The sequence below is a fragment of the Quercus lobata genome, chromosome 5 (assembly GCF_001633185.2).
Source record: "Quercus lobata isolate SW786 chromosome 5, ValleyOak3.0 Primary Assembly, whole genome shotgun sequence".
Taxonomy (NCBI): domain Eukaryota; kingdom Viridiplantae; phylum Streptophyta; class Magnoliopsida; order Fagales; family Fagaceae; genus Quercus; species Quercus lobata.
Genome location: NC_044908.1, coordinates 84,414,558 through 84,439,640, shown reverse-complemented (window position 1 = coordinate 84,439,640; position 25,083 = coordinate 84,414,558). Strand labels below are relative to the sequence as shown.

General features: G+C 33.6%; 2 protein-coding genes, 1 non-coding gene and 1 pseudogene across 3 annotated transcripts; 2 read left to right on the top strand and 2 right to left on the bottom strand.

The window, feature by feature from the left end:
- The first annotated feature begins 2,419 nt into the window (after positions 1-2,419).
- On the top strand, positions 2,420-2,493 carry TRNAN-GUU. The gene has a single exon. It is a non-coding gene; the product is annotated as a tRNA-Asn (tRNA).
- Positions 2,494-3,082: 589 nt separating this feature from the next.
- On the top strand, positions 3,083-4,174 carry LOC115991332 (annotated as a pseudogene).
- A 530-nt stretch (positions 4,175-4,704) lies between these two features.
- Positions 4,705-15,443, bottom strand: LOC115989791 (V-type proton ATPase catalytic subunit A). The gene is made up of 20 exons (XM_031113661.1): positions 15,150-15,443; positions 13,319-13,445; positions 12,647-12,702; positions 12,512-12,568; positions 12,230-12,341; positions 12,097-12,134; positions 11,867-11,968; positions 11,432-11,488; positions 11,261-11,332; positions 11,075-11,176; positions 10,921-10,983; positions 10,693-10,825; positions 9,767-9,873; positions 8,604-8,798; positions 7,661-7,747; positions 7,446-7,550; positions 6,899-6,996; positions 6,706-6,784; positions 5,195-5,283; positions 4,705-5,103 (listed from the first exon to the last, which is right to left on the bottom strand). The coding sequence occupies exons 1-20, from the start codon at positions 15,225-15,227 to the stop codon at positions 4,989-4,991; spliced, it is 1,872 nt and encodes a 623-aa protein (XP_030969521.1). The 5' UTR covers positions 15,228-15,443; the 3' UTR covers positions 4,705-4,988.
- A 4,592-nt stretch (positions 15,444-20,035) lies between these two features.
- LOC115991331 (putative receptor-like protein kinase At3g47110) lies at positions 20,036-23,465 on the bottom strand. The gene is made up of 3 exons (XM_031115037.1): positions 20,768-23,465; positions 20,244-20,642; positions 20,036-20,152 (listed from the first exon to the last, which is right to left on the bottom strand). Exons 1-2 carry the CDS (start codon positions 23,463-23,465, stop codon positions 20,269-20,271), a joined length of 3,072 nt encoding a protein of 1,023 aa, XP_030970897.1. The 3' UTR covers positions 20,036-20,152; positions 20,244-20,268.
- Positions 23,466-25,083: the final 1,618 nt, after the last annotated feature.

Here is a 25,083-nt window from a genome sequence, read left to right as displayed (position 1 = left end):
TCATTAACATTATCAGGATGTTGGCCGGTGCATTTAATGTGGAGGGGACGTATTTTCCTTGAACCTATTTCGCACCGTACCTCCATGTGGGCCCTATTCCACTCACATCTCCTTCAAGGGGCTGTTTGGGGATAGCTTTCACCAAGACGTTGATCTTCCCATTGAAGTCCTGGAGTGCCGAGGACAGGGTAGTCCTCAGCCGTTCCACTTGACACCTCGGCCTTCGATCATTCGTCCTCGGCACACTACATCCTCGGCACGGGCCCTGGGCCCGGATAGAGTTTGGACCAAATTCTAAACTTCCCGGACCCACAGATTTTAATTGGATTCTCAATTTTGGGTCACTTATCCCATTTTAATTAAAATTTTGTATCAAGTGAATTATTGGATCTAAAAATCAAAGAGTCCAATTCCATTTAGATTCTAAATTGGATTTCAATTGAAGTCCAATTTTCCGCCATGTGTTTATCTAAGTTTTTAATTTTTGTGGCAAGTGAATTATTGGATACAAAAACTGAAGAGTCTAAAACCAATTAAATTCTAAATCATACACACACATACAGTACACACACATATATACATGATTTTAAAAAAGTATAAGTTAACACCGTGTATAATTTGAACATCTTCTAAATAAAAATGTATAATTTGAATTATATACTTATGATTTTTTTTAACTATACCCATGCACAAGCATAGGGCTACACACCCATAATAATAATAAAATTTTAACTGACACTGCCAATATCCTAGTAGTTTTTAGAGTACCTGAGTTTCATTAATCCTATTCCTAATATTCTTATCCTTATCTTATGCAGCAGATAAATCATTAATTCTATTCCTAATATTCTTATCCTATGCAGCAAATAAGACAACATCCAAGGTTTTTTATTTTATAAGCCCTCGAATCGAATCGAAAAAAGAAAAGAAAAGGAAAGATTGAGAGAGTTCAGAATTCAGACCTTCTTCAGGATGTGGTGTGTGGTGACAACGCAAAAGCTGGTTCTAGGCTAAAATGGCATTGCTCTTTCTCGATCCCACAACTAATTAATCTTGTGCCTTTTTTTAATTGTCTTTGCCATTGTTATATTGAATTGAATCATTAATGATTATTAGCTCAGCTTGAAGAGTTATGTAAGTCGACGGGTCCCTTCAAATCAAACTCTTGGGCCTTTGATGTTTTCTAATCCATTACAATCGGGCTTGGGAGACCCATTAATTTTTCAATTTCTTTCGTGTTCTTTTTTTTTTTTTTTTATATATATAGAAAAAATACAATCGGGCTAGGCTAAATCCCCAACTCATTGAAATTCACTCTGTATTTGGTAAGTGTGTTGGGCCGAATTAGAGTGGGTTTGGGCTAAATATAGGTCGTCCTAAATGGTTTGTGAGCTCACTTGTATTTTTTCACATGAAGGGTGAAAAAATAAATTTATTGTATTATCTTTCTCTTCCTTTCAATACAAATAGGAGAGTGCATAACATAATAATTAAAAATAAAAATTAAATAATACATAATAAATTATTAAATTTACAAAATCCAAGATTTACTAATGATATTGTCACCATAAAAAAGTCTTCGACCATGATATATATATATATATATATATATTTTTTAATTACAGTATATCATCACTATAAAATTCCAGTATATTAGTTTCTTTTTTATAATCGTGTGTGGGTGTTATCTAGCATGTGCTTGTAAAACTATGAAGGATAAATATAGATATATACAAAGTAGGTTTTCTAACATAGATGGCATCAGTTTATGTGGATATGTGAGCTCAATACACGCACATACACACAAACTATGAAGAATAAATATAGATATATGTAATAATGAGTCTGAATTGAATTCCATACTAATTTGTATCGAAGTAGATTTTACAAATCTTCCTACAATCCTTCTTTAAGAGTTATTGAGAAAATTAAAACTAAATAAGAAAAAATAAATATAGTTTATGTTTACGTATGACAATTATAGTTGTTTATATAAATATATATATATATATATATTTTTTTTGTTATAATATTGATATTTTTTAAGGTACTTGTTGAAATATTGTCTTTAAAACTTCTCTTACGCTAATTTGAAATCTTGGCTCTGCCACTATTTCATGGGAGAATATAAGAAAACGTGCAAATAAAAAAATTTCAGAAAATGTCCTTTCTATGAGTTATAAATATTTTTTGACCAGCTCCTTTTGTAATTTTTTTTAATATGTTTTCACCCATAATATTCCAACCAATAACCATTAATTACCCCCCCCCCCCCCCCCAAATTTTCTTTTTTGGGTGTTTCTTCTAAAAGCTTTCTTGTATTTTCTAAACTCTAGTTGTAGTTCATGATTCTGCCTTTTTCGCTTTCTACTTTATGGGATAAGGTAAAGTATAAAAAAGAGAATGCATAATCACAAAAGCTGGAATAGCTCAGTTGGTTAGAGCGTGTGGCTGTTAACCACAAGGTCGGAGGTTCAAGCCCTCCTTCTAGCGGATTTTAAATATTTTTTCCTTCCATAAAAAAACTGGGTTCTGGGCCGAAAAACTTTAAAACCCAAAGGTCCAAAATTCTTTATGTTTTCAAAAGTTGGCCTCAAATTTCTTTCACCGCATGGAGTAGGATGAAAAACTGACATTGGTTTGGTTGAGTTGAGTAGATTTTTAACCAAACCCATGGGTAAAAAAAAAAAATGTAACCCATCACAAAGGTCTAATCCAACCCATGTAGATTGGGTTGGGTTAGGTCAGGTTGGATCCATGGATTGGACAGCATTTTTTTTAATTATTATTATTATTATTAAATTTAGCATTAAAATAATACTACCACAAATAAAAGTAAATTTATAACTAAATAATCATCAGCATATCATTAAACAAACACAAATTATTTAAGAAGAACTTAGAGTTTTGGTTTTATTTAGGAAGAGGGGCAAAAAAGTAAATACTAAAATTATATAATATATATTTCAAATTTTAAATATATTTTAACTATAAGTGGGTTAGGCGGATTTGTGAATCTTATAACCCGAACTTAACCCGATCCACTGTAAAAGAAAATTTCATAATCCAACCTAACTCATCAATGAACGTGATCAATCTCAATCACCCAATAACTTTTGAGACCCTTGCTACGGACTCAAAGCTCAAAAAAACATTGATTGAGGCTTTGAACAAATTTTCGAGTGGGAAAGAGTGCTACAAAAGAATTGGGAAAGCTTGGAAACGAGAGAGGGTACTTGTTATATGGCCCTCCTGGCACGGGCAAGTCAAGCTTGATTGTAGCCATGGCTAAAAGCCTAACCTTTGACATCTATGACTTGGATCTAACTAACATCCACTCCAACTCTCAGCTCAAGTCTTTGTTACTCAGCATGTCTGGCAGATCAATACTTGTCATAGAAGATATTGATTGCTCTATTGAGCTGGAAAATCGGGATTCCAAGTCTCAACCATGGAATCATGGCAACAATAAGTTTAGCGCGATTATAATATCTGTCATTTCTAAAAAATGTCATTATAAGGTTAGTATGTAACAATGCCCTCTAGTTAACAAAACTCATTGAGATTAAGAGAGAAAATGGTAAGAGAGTCCTTGGTGGTTTAAGCTTTAGAAGAACATCATCGCTAAAATGAGTTAAAATTTGGGGCATTTGTTGCTACTTGCTAATACTTGTTGTATCATAGTCTGAAATGATATGTCTTGGTGGTTTAACCTACAGGGGAACATCATGGCTAAACCAAGTAAAATTTAGGCATATTTGTTCCTACGAGTTATATCATAGTCTGAAGAAATATGTTTTCTAACAAGTGTTCTTTTCAACAGTTGACACTCTCAGGACTGCTCAATTTTATTGATGGTCTTTGGTCATGTTGTGGTGATGGACGCATCAATATCTTCACAACTGATCATAGAGAAAGACTTGACCCTACTTTGTTAAGACCTGGACGTATGGACATGCATATTTGCATGTCCTATTGCACCATTTCTGAGTTCAAGCAACTTGCATTTAACAATCTGGGGCTTCGCCATCATTGTCTCTTTGAACAGATTGAAAGGCTTATAAAGAAGGTGGAGGTTACTCCTGCAGAAGTGGCAGAGGAGCTGATGAAAATAAACGACCCTGAAGGCTCCCTTCAAGGCCTTTTTGAACTTTCTTCAAGACAAGATAATTAACGAGATGAAGATAAGGGAAACAGAAACTGAGCTCTAAAAGGGCAAGAAACAAAATTTTTGGTAGTTTTTCTTTTGACCTGAGTTTTGGTTCCTGAGGTTCTTCATTGAAAATACTAAATGGCATGGTCCTAGCCTCCAACCATGCTCTGAACAAATTCAAGGAAACTGTCTTTCAGAGGACACTTAAACCCCTGTCCATTTCCATTGAGACTCACACACAAATATCATCGTTATTTCATCATATGACTTCCTCCAGACTCATCTAAGTTGGAAATTGGCATCCAATGGTTCCTTAAGAAACATTGGTATTATGGTACCATAACTTTAGGCTTCATAACTATGAAAAGATATAGAAACCCTCTCCTAGTTACTGCTGGTTGAGTAAAGAAAAGTCCATAAGGAATCATAACTACTTCCGAGGCCACGTCTAACAGAATTAAAAGATTGTCAGCTTTTACAAACAAAATTTGAGTAGTGCAGAGGAACAAAATGAATGGTAAAGAAAAGTAAATGAGCAACTTCACTAGCACTTTAATACTGAAACTACAGCTCTTATTGCTCAACACAATAACAACAAAACGGTGTATCTTTTCTTATTTATCAATAAATAACACAAGGTAATTATTGGAATACATAACAAAAATTATAGCTATAAACCCCACCTAAAACAAATCCCATACAAGCAGAGAATTCGCTAGAGATATACCTAACAACACAGCAGTTCTCCATACAAAAGTGAAAAACAGAAACTCAATCCAAGGATATAACTGCCACTTTGACAATTGATAATAAATCATACATTTAGGACATTTAATCACCGAGTTTCATCCTCAAGGTTGCGGAAACCATTGGTCAGGTCGTCATATAACTTATTGAATTTGGCCACAAGAGCTGCTTCTCCTTCAGCCGGATCCTCAAATTTCTGAGACCTGTGATGCCAATAAATCAGCAGATTACAACGTGCTTCTCATACATTATGAATAGACCATGTTCACTTATTTTAGCACCATTATTACTTACACTAAACGGTAAAAGAGATCTCCCAATCGATGTTTGATGAGGGTATAAGAAATCTTTTGACCATCCATACCAGCTCCTCTCTCCACCGCCTGCATATTTCAAGCAGCATTACATTAACGCTCATTTTGCACTCTTGCTCCAATTAGTTGTTATAAGAAAATAAATAAATAATAATAAAAAGGGGAGAGAGAGAGAGAGAGCATAATGATTAAACAAAACAGAGGAAAACGGAAAGTTAAATCCATTCACTTTCAATTTGTTTCCTACATGCTCCCAAGAGCCCAATGAAGAACTGAGTAAGAGAACCTTTAGCTCTTATGAATTAAGATACTTTTGGATCTCAAACCAGGATATCAAATATGAAAATGGGGGGAGTACATAATGAACTCTTTGCCCTGCTGCCCTTAAGGGAGCCAATTTAAAAATTCTCTCTCTCTCTCTCTCTAGAAACAAAAGAGACCCTTAGGATCCATTTGGTTGGAGGAGTGGAAAAGTGGGAGGATGGAAAATATTTAGTTTTCCCTCGTGTGTGTTTGATTGGAGGAATGGAAAAGTGGGAGATTGGAAAACTTTTTTGTTTGGTTGAAAAGAAAAGTGGGAGGATAGAAAAAATAGTTTATATAAATTGACTATTATACCCTTGTTACATAATAGGTAAAAAATAGATTTATTTATACTCATTAAATAATATAAAATTTACCAACAATCTGTTACTTAAAATTTATTGTGAAAATATTGTAGTAACATTTCTCAATTAGGATTTTTTATTTTTTATATTATTTCTCTTTTCAATCTTTTCATTTCATCCATACGTTTTTGTTTTTCTTTTTTTTTTTTCTTTTTTCTATGCTGTCTCCTCCACCACACTCGTTGCAACTCTCTATCCCCACCCCTTCTTTTTGTTTTTCTCCACACATGTTCCAGCAAACATCCAGCACTCTCATTCTCTCTTCATCTTCTCCAGCTCGCTCTCTCTGGTTTTTTTTTTTTTTTTTCTTCTTCCTCCAGACATTTTCCTTATCTCTTTATCTCCCCCTTCTTTTCTTTCTTTTTCTCCCTCATTCAAGAAGTGCTTTCTCTTCTTTTTTTCTCCAGCTCTCGGTCTCTGTTTTTTTTTTTTTTTTTTTTTTTTTACTTGATTCCAGAACAGCCGTTGTGTTTGTGAGGAGGGCAGGTGGGAGAGGGCATTTGTGTAATTTCATGGTAAGAGCAGTTTTCTCTCCACAGTTTTTCTCCCGATTTGGGAGGAAAAAAATTGGTGGGCCCGGGAGGAAAATTTTCTCCCGATTTTCCATCCTCTCTTTTTTCCTTTGCTTCCCAAACAATGGAAAACACTGTTTTCCACACCATTTTCCACCCATTGTTTTCCATCCTCCCTATAATCCCTCACCAAACATAGTGTTAGGTAAAACAGGCGAGAAAAAACTTCAGTCAATGATGAAGACATGATGGAAGTGGTAGATCAGTAGTAAAAGGGAATTGAAAAGAAATGAAACAAACAAAAAATCTACCTGATTGGCCAAATTAAAAAAATGGATAATGTTGCGCATCATCCAAACAGACTTGTAGAAAGGGCAGAATTTGTCGTATCTGTCATAGCCACACAAAATTCATGTATCAGATTAGGTAGAGGCTACTCTGTCATATTAAACTAATTTTTACAGGATGGATTTTAGACAGATTGACTAATAAGCAGAGACTTACGGAGTAAAAGCATTCTGAGCAAGATAGTCTTCCCTCAAAAGCTTAGCAGTCTCTAGGGTAATCTTGTCTCCTTCAGCTAAAGCATCCTTTCCTACAAGCTGCAAAAACAAGATAGTCATAGGTGTTAAGTAATTAATAGAAGAAACCATTTAAATTAGCTAGAAACACTTTGCTCCAAATGAAAGCAATAATGGACATTCAACTTAATTTCACCCCGGCTTGGGATCTGTGCTCTGTAGTACAGATAGCCGAATATAGGTGGTTAGATACTTAGGTAGGGTGGTGGTACCACTCAGATAGCAATCAATAGGATACCTTTGTATCCAAAAATCAATCCGAAGGTGAAGTCCATATGTCACTTACACAACTGTGTATGTCAGGTAATTAGTCCAGCTTTATCTTAATGATTAAGGACCTCTGAGTCACCCATTACTTTTAGCTAGCAGAATTCCCCCACTTATTAGTTATATCACGTCTATAAACAGTTAAAAGATGAGAATTATTTTATCTCCAAGTAAAAGAAAGACCAGGACAAATGAAGACATACCTGGACAATTTCATTCAGGTCATCCTCTCTCTGCAGCACCTCACGGGCCTTTGTCCTGATGTTAATAAAATCTGGATCAAATTGATCATAGAAAGACTCCAATGCCTGGAAACATGAGAAACATACTAATCAATGGATAGGACTAGCATCATTGTACACAAAAGGTTACACCATGAATTTGATAAGCAAGATGTGGAAACAGTTTAAGAACACACCCCTGAGTACTTTGAATATGAAATAAGCCAGTTTACAGAAGGGAAATGTTTCCTCTGGGCAAGTTTTTTGTCCAAACCCCAGAAAACCTGCAAAAAATAAATAGAACAATCAAATAAAGTAGCAGATAGATTAGATAATGGTTGCTAGTATTGGAATAATAATTGCTAGTTTAAATTGCTTAATATAATTTTTAATCCCATGCAATGGATTTGATTTTTGAGGATTTTGCTCCAATAAAATACAACAACAAAAGCCTTAGTCCCAAAATTTGGGGTCGGCTATAGATCCTTGACAACTAAGATTAGGTCAGCCACATGAATTCAACTAGTGTTATATATTTTAAAAAACATATTAAGCCTAATTATTTCCAATACAAAGATTAGTAACGGTTACTTCAATCCATGAATTTCATCATCAAAAGAAAATTATTTTACTATTCCAACTTTATTCAAGCCACTTAAACTAAAAACTTAAATGCCATTCTCTTTGACTACTTCGTCCAAATGAACCATTAGATAGTTCTGCATAATAATCAAACCAAAAGCTCATTCACCTACACGATGATGAAAAAAGAAATTCTGCATACCTCAGGCTAACACTTGTTTCTCAACCAAAAAAAAAAGAAAGAAAGGTACACTTATTTCTCAAATTGACTTGCTATAATATAGAAAAATATCAATGGAGCACCAATCCAATTAATGCAACCTATGAAGGGCAATATTGGGCTCAAAATTGTGGATTTACCACACTCAGTTCCCAACTTCAGAAATGTGCCCATAGAATGTTTTATATTTTTTTATTACATCAGGAACCTTTCTAAAGAAGAACCCTTTGGACTTGCTTTTAGCCAATAAAACCTACAAGCAACTGACCCCATCCACCAGAATTAGTGCACATAGAAATTAATATGTGATATGCAGAAAGCATATCAGAATCTTTTACCTGAACAATGCCAAGCGTTGCAGATGTCACAGGATCTGAGAAATCACCTCCAGGGGGAGAAACAGCACCAACAATTGTGACGCTACCAGTACGTTCTGGACTACCAAGACATTTTACTTTACCAGCACGTTCATAAAATGAGGCCAAACGTGCTGCCAGGTAGGCAGGATATCCACTATCTGCGGGCATTTCAGCCTGTGTAAGAAATCAAGACAAACACCATTAAAGTAGGCTGAGGAAGTAGAGGGGATGACAATCTCCAAAGTGAGATGTGCATAAAATACAATAGATCATGTTTCTTTAGTCACTTTCAAATATTAAACATAAGGCAAATAAAGGCCTACATGCTCATATTTATGACCTCCAAGAAAAACAGATAGGAGAGTTAGGCTAAAAAATTATACCAGTGACAAGATTGCAATAATCACTTAATCATAAGATTGATGAAAGATATACCAACTTCTCTTGCTGTTGAAAGATATACTGCCTATTAGACTAACAAAATTGAATATGGATACTGCCTCCAAAAGGCAAAAGACTCAAGGATGCATCCAACAGTACATGTGAGTCAATCACCAAACCAAGACCTAGAAAAGAAAAAGTACTAAGTACCTACAGAACGCCATTAGAAGTAGCGAGGTACATCTCAACCCAATCACAGAGCAACAAATACTGAATATAAACTTGATTTCACTCTAACAAGAAGATGTACTTTAGTCTCCAGTAATTAAGAAAGAGAACACTCCTCACCTAGCAAGGTACATCTCAACCCAATCACAGAGCAACAAAAACTGAATATAAACTTGATTTCACTCTAACAAGAAGATGTACTTTAGTCTCCAGAAATTGAGAAAGAGAACACTCCTCACCTAGCAAGGTACATCTCAACCCAATCACAGAGTAACAAATACTGAATATAAACTTGATTTCACTCCAACAAGAAGATGTTTGACATTAGTCTCCAGAAATTGAGAAAGAGAACACTCCTCACCACTTTGTAAGAGCAAAGGCCACAGAGAGAGAGATAGTAAAAGCAAAACCCATACAACACGGGATTAACGAACCATTATCAATGTAGCACATAAATCATTGAACTGATTCCTTCAAAAAGTCAAGAGTACAAACTCCTGTTACATGAGTTAAAATTAATTGAGAAAACTAACCAGCCGTCCAGAAATTTCACGCAATGCTTCTGCCCATCGAGATGTTGAATCTGCCATCATGCTGACATTGTATCCCATATCTCTGAAGTATTCAGCTATTGTGATCCCTGACAATTCAAGATTAAGTTGTAAACTATCATGACACAGCCCTCTGTAAATAGTGGACTACCTTTTGCCAGACCAGTAAAAGCAACCACATCGAACATATCCTATGCAAGTAATTTTATTCCTCCATAGCACAATAATGTTCATATAAGTGCAGTATAAATATGAATCATAACATACCCAGACTGCAAAATGAACTTGTAAGGAATATATCTAATTAATTAATTAAAAAATATATAATACACAGGAAGACATAATACTTAATAATTAAAGAACAATTACAACGATGTTCAAAAAGTATCTTTCCCTCTACAACAGCAATTCAAAAACAAAGTAGATCAGAGAAAGAAAATCGAAATTGTATAATTAATTATGCACTAACTTCATTGTTTCAAATAATATAATAAATATAATGCTAGAAACCCATCTTCACATCAATTTTGAAACAAATTGCACCAGAAGTTAACAGAGGAGGAGAGGATTAAGACATACATTGCATGAAGAACATATTTTCTTAATTGGTAGGTTACACAGGTATCCAGTGGGTTTTGAATCCACAGCCTCACCCTCCACCCATTGTTATGGGAGAATGAAGTGAATTAAAGGACAAATCTAATATCGAGATAAATATCATGTTCAAAAATTTCTACAATTGTAACACCAGATGACTAAACAGAATGAAAATAACTATAACTCAACTGCAATGCATTAGCAGAATATGCATTTAAAATTCATGATAGAGGTCATTTCATCAAATTATTCAGTGTTCAAACCTTAACAAGCTGAACTAATTAGGGTTGCACAGGACCTAATACAAATACCTGTATAAATTGAAGCCTCACGCGCAGCCACTGGCATGTTTGAAGTGTTGGCCACAAGGGTTGTACGCTTCATGACAGATTCTTCACGGCCATCAGGCAATGTCATTGTCAATTGAGGGAAGTCCATAAGAACCTGAAAAATTGGTAACACCTGATTAATCAACTGCAAAAAAAATAAAAATAAAAATAAAAATGATTGATTGATGATCAACATAAGAAAATACAGACCTCTGCCATTTCATTTCCTCGTTCTCCACAACCAACATAAACTACAGTATCAGAGTTAGAGTACTGCACATATAAAGGTATGTTAGAAACTCAAAAAATTAAAATATATAATCCAAAATATACACACTAAGCCTCTATAGGTCAACAAGTTCACCTTAGAAAGAGCTTGACTAATGACTGTTTTGCCACAACCAAAAGCCCCAGGTATGGCACAAGTCCCACCAAGAACTGAGGGGAAAAGGGCATCAAGAACACGCTGAAATAAAACAAAACCATCAGACATGCACAATTCTCAAAATAAAAATTAATAGATAAAGCAACCAACAAGACATTTATATACCTGACCAGTAAGCAGAGGGGTATCAGCAGAAAGTTTTGATGCAACAGGCCGAGGTGTACGTACAGGCCAAGTCTGAGTATGGGTAAAGTACAACGAAACACATATAAGTTTATCAATGGTAGAACAAAGCTATAGGCATAAAAGTGAAAACAAGGGAACAAAGTTAGAAACCTGAAGCATGGTAAATTGCTTTTTGACACCCTGGAACTCAAGCTCTAAGACAGTATCCTGCAAATAAATTTAGGAAAAGTTAATAAATTGCATGCTGAAGTGTGAGATCAAAAACATGGCTTCGAGTTTATTCTCTTATTTGTTAAAATTATAAGTTTCAGATTCTATTTAAGATTCTATTTAAGCTCATGTTCAAGTTCAAGAAACACTAGGGAAAAGCCCAAAAGATGCAAACAAATGTATAAACATTGACAAAAAAAAATATATATATATATATATATATATTCATAAATGTCATTCCAATATCACAAAATATGCAGCTATAACCGTCACAAAATAATTGCAAATAATTCAGAAAGAAAATTTTAACTTGACAATGCTGATGGACTAGAAAGGCACACAAGATAGCATGCCAAAGAAATTAGACGGACAAACCTTCAGCGAATATTGACCAGGTGGTGCAATATAAGTAATTTTTCCCATTGCATCAGGAGGAAGTGCAACATGATGTTGCATTAGACTGTTTTCAATGACGCTCTGCATTGGAAAAATCTTAATGTTAGGCCTTAGGAGAAACTTAATGCTAGAAAATAAACAGTCGAGTACTACTCTAATAAGGGTTTATTTTTTAAAACAAAACAAAGATCAAATCTTAAAAAACTTACAGCATACAAGTCTCCACCTGTTATAGCATCTCCCTCACCTGCCATCAGTGGATGACATTAGATGCTACCACAATCAAACAAAATCAAAATAAAAATCATTTTTAACAGCTATGATTAAATTTTCGTATATTACCTATCTTTTTAGGCTGGAATTCCCAAAGTATATCTTTGTCTAGAGCAGGAACAGACACTCCACGCGGGATATAGACATCACCGGATATTTTTGCAATAGTTTTCAAAGGCCTCTGTTTCAATTAGATATAAAAATTAAAATAATGCAAAATCAAAAACTGATTTGTTGCCAGCAATGGCAAAATTCTTAAGGCTTGCTAGGAAAAGCGGTGCTTAAACCTATAGGAGATTTAAAAACCAAAAAAATCATCAGATTACAGTTGCAAGCATAATTCAGACAAACCTGAATTCCATCAAAAATATTTCCCAATATTCCAGGTCCCAACTCCACTGATAAAGGCTGTATTCAACATAGCATTTGTTAGCTGATGTTTTCAACACCATTAGAAAAGGTGGGAAAAAGACAAGGTGGACTCACCTTGTGTGTCCGTAGAACAGGGTCATTCACTGTCAACCCAGCTGTTTCCTCATAAACTGAAATAACCATAGGCACAAGGGTTTTTCATCAATTCTAATGTTTCTCATTTCTTCTATCAACAAATTTTTTTTTTTTTTTTTTTGGGGATAATTGAATAGTTGGGGGTGGGGGATTAGAATTATGAATGTCTCCGCTGGAAACATCAGGGAGGGGCAAAAGCTCTTGGCATCTCTATTGACCATATTACAGCAGTTAAAATTTTCTGATATATATATTTTTTGATAAGTAAAAGAAGAAGGATGTTTAGATTTTACCATGTCATCACTATTTTTTTCATTTTCTTATGCATCGATAGTTGGGGTGGGAGATTTGAACCCAAGATGTCTCTATTGGAAACAACGGGAGGTCTTGACATTGCTAATAATATTAATAATGATGCTGATAATGATGCTATTATTATTTATTTGGTCAACAGGGCAGATCAACATGAATCACCAGAAGAGAGCATAAAAGCAAAGGATAATGCAAGGAAGAATGAATTACAACAGAAAGATTATTAAGAGGTGAGATATGGAAAAATAATGCTACATGGCAGACAAAGTTTACCTTATCAGATGGCCAAGAACATTACCAAAAAAAAAAAAAAAACAGAGTTGGGACAAAAGCAAATACCCTGGATGGTAGCAGAATCTCCTTCCAACCGAATGATCTCACCAATAAGATTATCGTGCCCAACACGGACAAGCTCATACATTGCAGCCCCAGCCATGCCATCTGCGATGACGACAGGTCCAGATACCTGTCAAATTATATTTTGTAAGTGCAAAACACACAATTTTTTCTTTTTTCTTTTTGAGATATCACTGTCAGTTTTTTACATTTATAAATGATTAGATAAAAATTCAATTCAACCAATAAGTCAATCCAATACACGCAAATTTAACCAATTTCCAAACTAGTAAACCAGCAACTTGAAGCAGAAATATATTATCAAAAGAAACATAACCCAATAGAGAACAAATTAAAATGATGCAATTGAGATCTTTGATAAAAATAATAATAATAATAATAGTAAGAAAAAGGTCCCACAGAAACACTAGCAGTAACAGCAACATCAATTCAACAACACTAACCATTGTAGGTCAACTAATTCATGAATGGAAAACACAGGTATAAAAGCAGAACCCCATTAACCATAATATGGGTTAACATATTGATTTCATAATGACTTCAACATATGAAGTGAGTCAGTTACTGATCACCATAGCTCTCATCTTCTTTCATTCAAATTACTGCATAACTATCAAAAAGCATCTCAAAGTACTACAGTGAAAGAAGAGATACATGACAACCTAATACTTCATTAGTCTAAAAGATTCATAACACTTTGAGAACTAGATTGATAGAAGCTCTCATCCCTATAATATAGAAAGCTGCAATTTTTTCACTGAAAAATTAAAAAGATGTTAACTTTATCACTCAATCTATTTTCCCTTAAATTCATTCCACCCCATACTAGCTTTTAAACGCACCACATTAGCATTTTGTCTATCAAATATGCAATTTCTTTACCGACAATCAATAACACAAGGAAATAAACATCCTTGACAACTAGATTGATAGAAGCTCTCGTCCCTACAATTTGGTCCAAGCTCGATTATCATCACTCAAATTTAAAAAGTTGCAATTTTTTCACTAAAAAATTAAAAAGATGTTAACTTTATCACTCCATCCATTTTCCCTTAAATTCATTCGACACCGTATTAGCATTTCGTCTATCACATATGCAATTTCTTTAACGACAATCAACAGCACAAAGAAATAAACATCTTTGAAAACTAGATTGATAGAAGCTCTCATCCCCTATAATTTGGTCCAAGCTCAATTATCGTCACTCAAATTTTAAAAAGTTGCAATTTTTTTTTTCACTGAAAAATTAAAAAGATGTTAACTTTGTGCTTCCATCCATGCTCCCATATCAGCATTTCGTCCATCGCATATGCAATTTCTTTAACAACAAATCAACAACACAAGGAAATAAACATACCCACGAATAAAAAAACAACATAATCATGGCATGTTCCAAGTTACCAAAAGGCCTAAAAATCCACCCATTCAAACCAACAAAGCCGACCCGGGTAGTATCAAACAGCAACATGTTGAAATTCGGTCACATTTTCATTCCCAATTCAAACACTCTCACTAACTAAGATTGTCAGTCACATGATCATGATTATGATTAGATCAAATAAAAAAGCTTAACAAGTTCAAATTCAATCCAATTCGAATTAATAAAAGCATACAAAATAAAACCCAAAAAATGACAATTCAGATCAATCAAAAAAACCTAAAATAACTCAGGGGAAAAAAAAATGTAACCAGACGATCTAATAAAAAAAAAACGCACCGTTTAGCATTTTCCGATCTACAACTAAATCAGATTTGTTCCAATCCCAAACAAATTAAAAATAAAATAAATAAAATAAAATTGTTGTGTACGGACCTTTCGGACATAACCGTATTCGCTCTCTTTCTCCGAATCTTCGAACGTTGTCAATCGAGCTCCGTACACGGCCGGCATGGTTGTGTTGTGTTTGTTAACAATATGGGATCGGAAAATTTGAAGATCTGAGAGAGTGTTTTACTAAACTAAACTCGAAAGACAGACAGAGGATTCGACGAGAAACAGAGAAGTCCCTCTTTCCGATTCTGAAAAAGGTTTTGGATCGAATTATATACAAAACGACAGAAACTTAAAAGGAAGAGAGAGATGTAGATAGAGAGAGAGAGAGAGAGAGATGATGCATGTGAGTCGTGAAATTAATCAAAATTATCAAAATTATAATGTAGGAGTAGGACACGAGGTTTGTCGTTTTTTTTTTGTTTTTTTTTTTTTTTTGCTACTTTTTTTTTGAGAATGTTTTTTTTGCTACTTGATGTTTATAACAAGACTTTTTCATAAATCTTTAAAGTTTGAGAGCGTCTGAATTTTTACATTTTGATTAGATTCAGTTGTATTGTGTGTATTTTTTTTAGAGGAATGTTGATATGCTCAAATCTAAATTGTCTAATTTTTCTGTGTTTGATGAAGTTATACGACTTATCTACCATGTTATATAATTTATTTAAATAATACATGTAGATAGTTTTATATATGGACATGTATTACTTATAAATAAATAAATGGACATGTATTGAGTTATAGAAAAACTTTGTTAATTTTCGAATGTTGTAAAATTTTTATTGTGTTCTTAGAAAGACTATTGTATAATAAGGTTTTTTTTTTTTTTTTTTTACCATAATGTATAATGAAATTAAAAGAGCTCAATATCAAAATAAAATATATGAATAAAGGGAGAACACTTATACAGTTAAATATATGAGAAGTGACTACAGCCTTCTAGGTTTTAGCTTAATTAACACATTTTTGTGTTTTCAGTGGAGATATCTAGAATTCAAATCTCCATCTTTCCCATTGTTTGTATCTATCTGAATAAAAAAATTATATGCAAATTAATATTGAAGTAAAAAAAGTTTATCAATTTCACAAGTGAGATTGGATGGTTTATGTCAGGATGAAGCATAGTAACTAATCTAACTGGTAGAATTAGTAGAGAGCATATTCCTTGCAATCGATGAACTTACTAACATCAACATATTGACGAAAAATGCTAACTAGCAATAAAATCCCAACTCAACCTATTTAAAAAAAAAAAAAATCCCGACTCAACACTATGTATAATTAGATCTAGCCAATATGCCACTATGTATAATTAATTCTAGTTAGAATGGTTATGTGACAAAAGGATTCGGTACGCAGTGGTATAATAGACTTCTAAATTCTAATATAAAGATACACCATAAATTTTACTCAACCATCATGATATATTGATGCTATGACATTATTTATACGGGATAATGATGAGGTAATGCTTTAATGGGCACGTAATTGATGGGAAATATTTCTCTCTCTTTAAAGAAAGGAAGGTGCTCTTGCAAATGGACAACAATGTACCATTTCTGCTTTAGAGAAAGTCCAATCTTTGTTGTTATTTTCCATACAAATCAAGGCCAAATTTGGTGGTTATTGAAAGCAATCCTATTTCTTCACCACCACCAAAGAAAAAAAATGGCAATCTTATGGAAAAATTTTCACTTTTATTTTACTCCTTATACTTATAGTGTTGGAGTTGTAACAGATTTGAATCTTTTGAAATTTCAAATGTTACAAATTAAACTCTAAATTTTGTTATTTTGAAATTAGAATTAATTTAAACAGAATATGTATTACTTTCATATTGGAGAAAATTTGCACAAAAAATAGGATATTTATTACTTTCAGTTCCATTAAGCTCATTCAATGGGTGGTTAATCTCGTTTTTGATGTTTGGAGATAGTTTCTATACTTTTTGTGTTTGTGAAAAATATGGTTTTTATGATGAAATGAGTATTGAGGGTGATGAATTTTGTGGCTGTGTTTTTGAAGGATTTTGTCCTTGTGATTGCATAAAAATCATTGATGGGTTAGAGCATTTACAATAAGAGAGCTAAAAAATTTAGCGTTTAGCAACTCAAAAACTTATTTTACCTATTTTAACAATACACTTTACAATACACCAAATATCAAAGTTTTTATTTTAACATACACCACATTAAAATAGTATAAACAAACTAATAAAATAAATATAATAAACTATAACTCACAGCCACCATCAACCTCAAGAAATAAATTTAATACACCACATTAAGACATTTCTTTTGAATGGTGGAAAGGTGGTGCTTAGGAAATGTTGAAGCCAATTTCATGGCCTTTGAAGGGGTTTGACGAAGGTGAGAGTGAAGTCTTTTTAAATTAATTTCAAAACTTTTACGTGAGAGAATTCTAAAATTGTCCAAAGTGGTTCCCTTTTCTTTGTGATTCCTTTATTTATGATTTTTTTTTTTTTTAAGATTTCTAAAAACTTAGGGAACATTTTCAGCTAAGAGAAAAATTGGACAAATAAAGATTTTTTTTTTTTTTGCAAGAAGACAAATAAAGATTTTTTTTAAGGCCTGAAATCAGATTGCCAATCTGACCCAGCAGACTATCAGAGTACTAATCTACTTATAGTGGGCTCAAATCAACACATCAATTCAAGACCCGGTGAAGTATGGCACTTTGACTCCAATTTTCAGGAAAAAAAAAAATCCACTTTTATTCTGATTTTTGGTATTTTCAAAAGTTATATCAATTGGTACTGGGTTTATTATTTAAATGGAATTTTTCTTAATTAGCAAGGATAATTTGAATTGGGACTAGGTTTTTCAATAATCAATTTACTTATTTATTTTTGAAAAGCAAATTATTATATTTAATATTTGAAAATTCCACAATCATCTTGTAGGATCTTCCTATGCATATATGTACTACTGATAATCTTTCAGTTGAACCAACAGAATCAAGATTTTAATTGAATTTTATTTTAAATCAACAATTTTTTTTAGAGAAAAAACCCAATTCTTTGATTTTTTTTTTTTATGGGAAGAAAAAAAAAATTCTAAAGATAAAGAATGTTTTAAAATACAAAATATCTTACATTTCTTTTTATGCTCCCCAAAAACTCATGTTTAGTAAATGATTATAAATTTTATATTTGCATTCAACTTCAAAATACCAAAGGATTTAAACAGAAGGTAGGATCATGTACGTGTCCGTTTGGTATGATTAATTTTGCCAACTTATTTGACTATTCAACTTATTTTTGCTACTATTTATAGGTTTTACTGCATTTTTTGATATTATTTATGGGTCTCACTATATTATTTCAACTAACTTTTACCTTTTTTTACAGTACTTTCAACAAAAAATTTTCAGTTTCAGTAAAATAAACGGATCTCAAATAAACCAGTGAAATGCAGACTTGTAGTGCTGATAATAACTTTGATTATGTGAAAAACAATACTAATAATATGAGATTTCTCATATGGGGATGCTTCTCTTGTATATGAGATTTCTCATATGGGGATGCTTCAGCTAGTGCACAGGATAAAAAGGCCTTCAGCTTGTTGTTTGAGTAAATGGGGATGCTTCTCTCAATCTTTCATATTGATATTGACTAAGATGTAACAAAAGGTGAGTAAAAGTGCAACTCACTTAGTATATAAGCATAATGAAAAAAAAAATATATAGAGAACAAAAGAGAAGCCATTAGAGGAGGTTCTTCTCAATGAAAATAAAATTAAAATAAATTTTCAAAAATCACTCTTCTTCATAACACAGGTTCCTTTCAAATCTTTTAGGTAAATATGCATTGAAAGACACCAAAGGTGAAAAGGGTCTCCTTTCCTCTTACTCAAACGTTTCATCTCCCATGCCTTGAAGAAATTACACAGCAATTGGGCAGCAACCCAAGAAATGAAAGTAAGAAGTGGAAAAAAAGAAAAGAAGAAGGCCACCTCCTACACATATGAACAAATACATTATATATATTTGGATACATAGATACACACCCGCATGCAGAAAGACACATCCTTAAATTTATTTCTCATAGCATATACAAAGGATTAGCGCATTAAGAATTCTCCATATTCTTATTGATGTCGTTTGGTCCTGAGCTATCTTGTCAATCTTGAGTTTACGGAAGTAAGAGTATTTCCTTGCTTCTCTTATACCTGTCTTCTAAATTCCTGTAAGCTAAGTTTAATGTACTAACTAAGTTCCACATTTTATTGTGATGGTCGACTTAAATTGATTATGGCTAACTTCTTGTTTCTAGCGGTGAGTATTTAGCAACTGCAGCTACCCAAACTAGTCAGGTTTTTCTTCTTATTCCTTTGGAACTCATCTTTCAAATTTTTATTTATTTCTGGGCAAAATTACACTTTTCCATCCTAAAATTTTCCTTCATTTTCAATGTCCCCCAACCTATCAATTCGCTCAATTGACACCCCACTCTGATAGAATTGTATCAATGTACTCTATAAAATATTCTTTTATATATAATAAACCTACCTCCAATCCATATAATTATAGACAAAATCCCTTCTATAAGTCACTCTTTAGTTTGGAGGGCTATGTTCACTGATATTGCAATAAGAAATATCAGTGAACATGGTATCATTTGTATCATATATATATATATAAAAGCATCATTACTTATGTCATGTGAATTACATCGGTATAGCTAAGGTAATCAGAATAACAACTAGATTGGAATCCCACTTTGCCACTTTTTCCATACAATTAGTGATGGGAACGGGAAGTGCAAAAAACACATCTTATGTTGGCTTCAAAATATTACAACTGCAATAGAAATTGGATATATAATTACTTTTCTAAGCATAATATCAATTTATTTAATCACAAATACAACTTTGAAGGAAATTATTTGGAGTTACACACATATAATAATATAAATATGTAAGATGAGTAATATAAGAACCATGCAGAATGCTTCTCAATAAACCATAAGCATGTTTATTAAGCAGGCCAAACAATTCTTTCTTCTATTGTCAAACTTTATAAGCCTGCAATCGAAAACATAAAAGAGGAAAAGGTCAAAGAGTAAGTAAAGAATTTAATACCAACATTAAGAGGGAGAAAATTTTGATTTTTGACCTTCCGCATGGCCAAGCATGTTGCATTAAATCCTAGCGCCAAGAAGAATGTCCCTGACCAATTGCAACTCAGAGATGGCCTTGCTAATGTCCCATCGTTCTTGCAGCAACTCCACAGAGCATGCCAGGCCAAGCTTCACCATGGATATCAAACACTCATTCGTTCTATTTGTTGGGGTGCAATTGTGATTGCCAGTTACTTCATCATTATTGTTTAAAAGTTTTGGGTCTACAATCTCCAATACACGGTTAGGCCAGGCTATGCTAGCGTAGTTGTGAAGATTCAAGCCTCCATCAAACATACTATCTGTAGGTCTCTTTCCTGTTATCATTTCCAACAATAAGATTCCATAACTGTAGACATCCCCTTTGGTTGACACTTCACTTCCTAAACCGTACTCTGCCATTCAAAACATTTGATATAGGTAATATAGTCACATTAAAATTTAGGAACTAAAAAATTAATCACGTTAAATGTGGGAAAATATATGTTAACAAATGAAAATTTCAATAAATTGTTGTTACCTGGAGGAGTGTACCCAATTGTTCCTCTTATTCCAATTGAGCTGCTTTGCTCCAGATTTGTTTGTTCTAAAAGAAATTTTGCAAGTCCAAAATCTCCAACATGAGCAATCATATCATAGTCAAAAAGAATGTTGCTTGGCTTTAAATCACAGTGAACAACTGGCATTGGGCAATGGTGATGTAGATAATCGAGTGCACATGCAACATCAATGGCAATGTTTATTCTTTGAAGAAGGTTCAAATTTTGTATCTCTACTTGCCCAAAATCTGTTTCCAGATCATGTAACCAATTTTCTAGATTTCCATTGGGCATGAACTCATAGACTAGAGCCTTAAAATCATTACCATGAAAATCCACACTTGAGCAAGAAGTTATGATCTTCACAAGATTTCGATGACGAATATTTTTCAAGGTTTCACACTCAGAGATGAAGCTCCTAGAAGCTCCTCTATGTTGAAGATTTAGTACCTTGACTGCAACAATTGATCCATCCTCACCAAGGATGCCTTTATACACAGAGCCAAAACCACCCACACCAATTAAGTTTGCTGAAGAGAACCCATCAGTTGCTTTAAGAAGCATTTGGTAAGACACTTTCAGAAGTGATTTTCTCAAGTAAGGTCCTGAAGTGTTTTCTTTTCTTCTATTTTTGCGATAGTAAAATAAGAAAAATGACACTATGATCATTGCCACAATCACACAAGCCATTGAGATTAAAATTTTGATTGCAAGATGCCACTTCATTTTCTTCCTTTCATTGGCTACACACCTAGGTAACTTTAGTTTCGATATGCCCCCACAAAGCCTATTATTTCCTACAATTGATAGTGCACTAGCATTTGCAAAAACTCCTTTCGTAGGAACCTCTCCCTCAAAATCATTGAAGGATAAATTCAAATTCTTCAAGAAGAGTTTATCCAGGAAATTTGGAATTTGACCTGACAACTTGTTTCTAGAAAGATCCATAACTTGGATACCTCTTAAAGAACTCAAAGATGTTGGAATTACTCCATGAAAGAAATTACCTTCCATGTAAAGGTACTCAAGGCTAGTGCAAGAGCTTAGGCTACTTGGAATTTCACTAGACAACTTGTTCTTAGATATGTCCAATTCTGCTAAATGGACAAGATTGCTGACCTCTAATGGTAATGATCCAATTAAAAAGTTTTGAGCTAAATTAAGTGAAATTGACAAGGAGGAAATTGCAAAGAGTTGTTTTGGAATGGTGCCATGGAGATTGTTTTGAGATAGATCTAACAAAATCAGATTTTTGCACTTTCCTATACTTGATGGGATAGTTCCTTGCAATCTATTATTTCCGAAATTCATGTAACTCATCGAAGATAGGTTTCCAAGGGTAATTGGTAACCTTCCTGAGAGTTTGTTGTTAGATAAAAATAATCTTTGTAGCTTTTGGAGGTTACCAATATCACTTGGGATTGTGCCTGTGAGTTCATTACCAGCCATCCATAAGTGGTTCATGCTAATCAAATTACCTATCCCTGAAGGGATTTCCCCAAAAATAAGATTGTTGCTGATCATAAAATATTCAAGTTGGGTTGAAAGATTTCCCAAAACATTTGGCAACATACCTTTGAATTGATTGTCTTCAAGGATAAAGGTCTTCAATCGGCTACAATTGACTAGAGATTTAATGAAGTCCAATTCATCAACATCTCCGCTTCCTAAATTATTTTCATAAAAAAGTATATCTTCCAAATGTTGTAAGCCTCCAAAATTAACTGAAACTTTTCCGGTAAGTTTGTTGCTTCCAACATCGAAGATTTGTAGCTCTGAAGCATTAGATAATGAGGTCGGAATAGATCCGGTAAAATTGTTTCCAGTTATTTGAAGCAACTGGAGATGGGGAAGAGTGAGGAATAAGTCTGTGGGAAGAGTTCCACTAAACTCATTTTCAGACAATGAAAAAATAATTATAGATGAAAGATTATACAAAGACGATGGAATCAAACCAGAGAGTTTATTTTTTCCCAGTGCAAGAATTTGTAAGCTTCCTAATTGGCCTAAGTCATTTGGAATCTGTCCTTTCAAGACATTATAGGATAGAGATAAGACTTGGAGAGAGCTAAGGTTTCCAATGAAAGGTGGGATTCTTCCCATGAGATTGTTTTTGCCAACAGAAAATACCACCAGCTTTGACAAAGAAGCGAACTCCGTCGGGATTGACCCTGAAAGGTTACTATAATTGACCGTAAGGTGCTCCAGGTTCGCGCAATGGGAAAGGTTTGCAGGAATTTCTCCTTGGAAGGAGTTGTTACTCAGGCTCAATACTCGCAACCTGAATAGACGACCAACTTCATTATGAATCTTGCCTCCAATGGTATTGTTCGAGAGATCGATTACCCTCATGAAGCTGAGGTTGCCTATGTATGGAGACAAGGAACCCACCAAACCTCTGGACTTAAGGTTTAATACAGTGACTCTTCTATGCTTGCGGCCGCATGTTACACCTTCCCACTGGCAGAAATGGAGGGAATCATTCCACGAGCTCAATACGTTTCCAGGGTCTTGTGTTATCTTTGTCTTGAAGGCCAACAAAGCCTGATAATCTGTCTCATTCCCGCCAAAATAACTTGAGGTGCCAGTATTGCTAGATAAAACAGCAAGAGTTGATTTTACATTGAACAAGAGAAGGATGGCTAGGAAGTGAATTGAGCACAATAGTCTCGTTCCCATTGCTACAAGCGAAGATCCTCAATTCTTTGCTGATTCAATTTAATGAGCAAGTTCTGGGTTGTGTTTGAGTAAATGAGGTTGAAGCCAGTAGAAATGTTGCAGTACTAGGGTCTTGAATGATGAGAAAGTAGAATTAGATTTTGGATGGCGAAGTGAGTAGTGGGTCATAAGAGAAGGATGGCTTGGAAGTGAATAAGATCCTCTCCCTTGCTGATTCTATTTAATGAGCAAGTTTTGCGTTGTGTTTGACTGAATGAGGTCAAAGCAATAGACAAGTTGCAGCACTAAGGTCTTGAGTGATGAGAGAATAGACAGGGATAGTGGGGTGAGTGGATCATATAACGCGAATGTTACTTGTTAGTTGTTATACCGTTTCCTCGCGTACACCGGAAAAAAGTAAACCACTGACGATGACAGTTCTTCTAGATTGGGATAGTGAAGTGAGTGGATCAGATCATATCGCAACAGCTAATATGAATGCTATAATTTTTTCTCATACACAAAGGAAAAAAGTAAACCAATCACACAATGGTAACGCCAACACTAGTCTAGTCTTTGTCTTTTGTGAAGACTCCCACCAATTGATAAGAATTTGGATTTTTAAACTCATGGATACGCCAAGATAAGGATGGATGGGTGTTTGAATTAATGTTTTGTTTTTTAGTAATCAATTTCTTGGATAGGCTTACACTTCCAATGTGGCCAATTAGGTGGATTAAAGGGTTACCTATAGACTTGCTTTTTATTATCACGACTTTTCTTGAGCCAGAATACCTTATTCTTTTATTTTTTTATTTTTTTTATTTTTTTTTTGTGAAACAGAATACCTTATTCTATGCCCAATATTCCAACGTGTTATACCTATAATACCATACATTATGGTCCAATTAGTTTTTTTTTTGGGTAAATATGGTCCAATTAGTTGCAACCTCTTGCCCAATCTGACTGCATTTTTACATGATAACTATCTTAAATTTTGTCAATATAGCCAAGAATTATGTTCTAAGTGATATCATATATAATTACATAATAATTATTTAATTTAATAAATTAATGTAATAAATTTATAGTCACGTTGTTCTATCTCATTTGTCCACGCTTTCTTTTAAGATCATGTCATAAAATATTGTACGATTTAAAAAGTTAATGAATAAAATTTTAATAAATGGGAAAAGTTAACTTTTATAAAATATTTTTAGAAACTGTTATGAAATATTTTTATGAGAAGTGGGATGAAATATGCTAAAGGTATTGGTTTATGAAATATTTTTTGGAACTTCTTATGGGGAAAGAAAAAAAGTAATTGATTTTTTTTTACAACTTTTTATATTTTTCATAAAAATAATATTAAAACTTTCTTAAAATGGTCCATTAATAATTATCATGAGAGCAACTTTTAACCTTAATAAATTTACTAAAATGGCATTTATTTGATTTAAAAAAGCTAATGTATTTTGGCCTTTCAAATTTTATGAGTTTAAACCTTTTTTTTTTTTTTTTTTTTGGAGATAGTTATAATAAGTTGGGTAAACTACGTATTTGATTTTTATCCTTTACATCATACTTCAATTTGGTCTACAATCTTTCAGTTGTGTTAATTTGGTTTCTAACCTTAAGT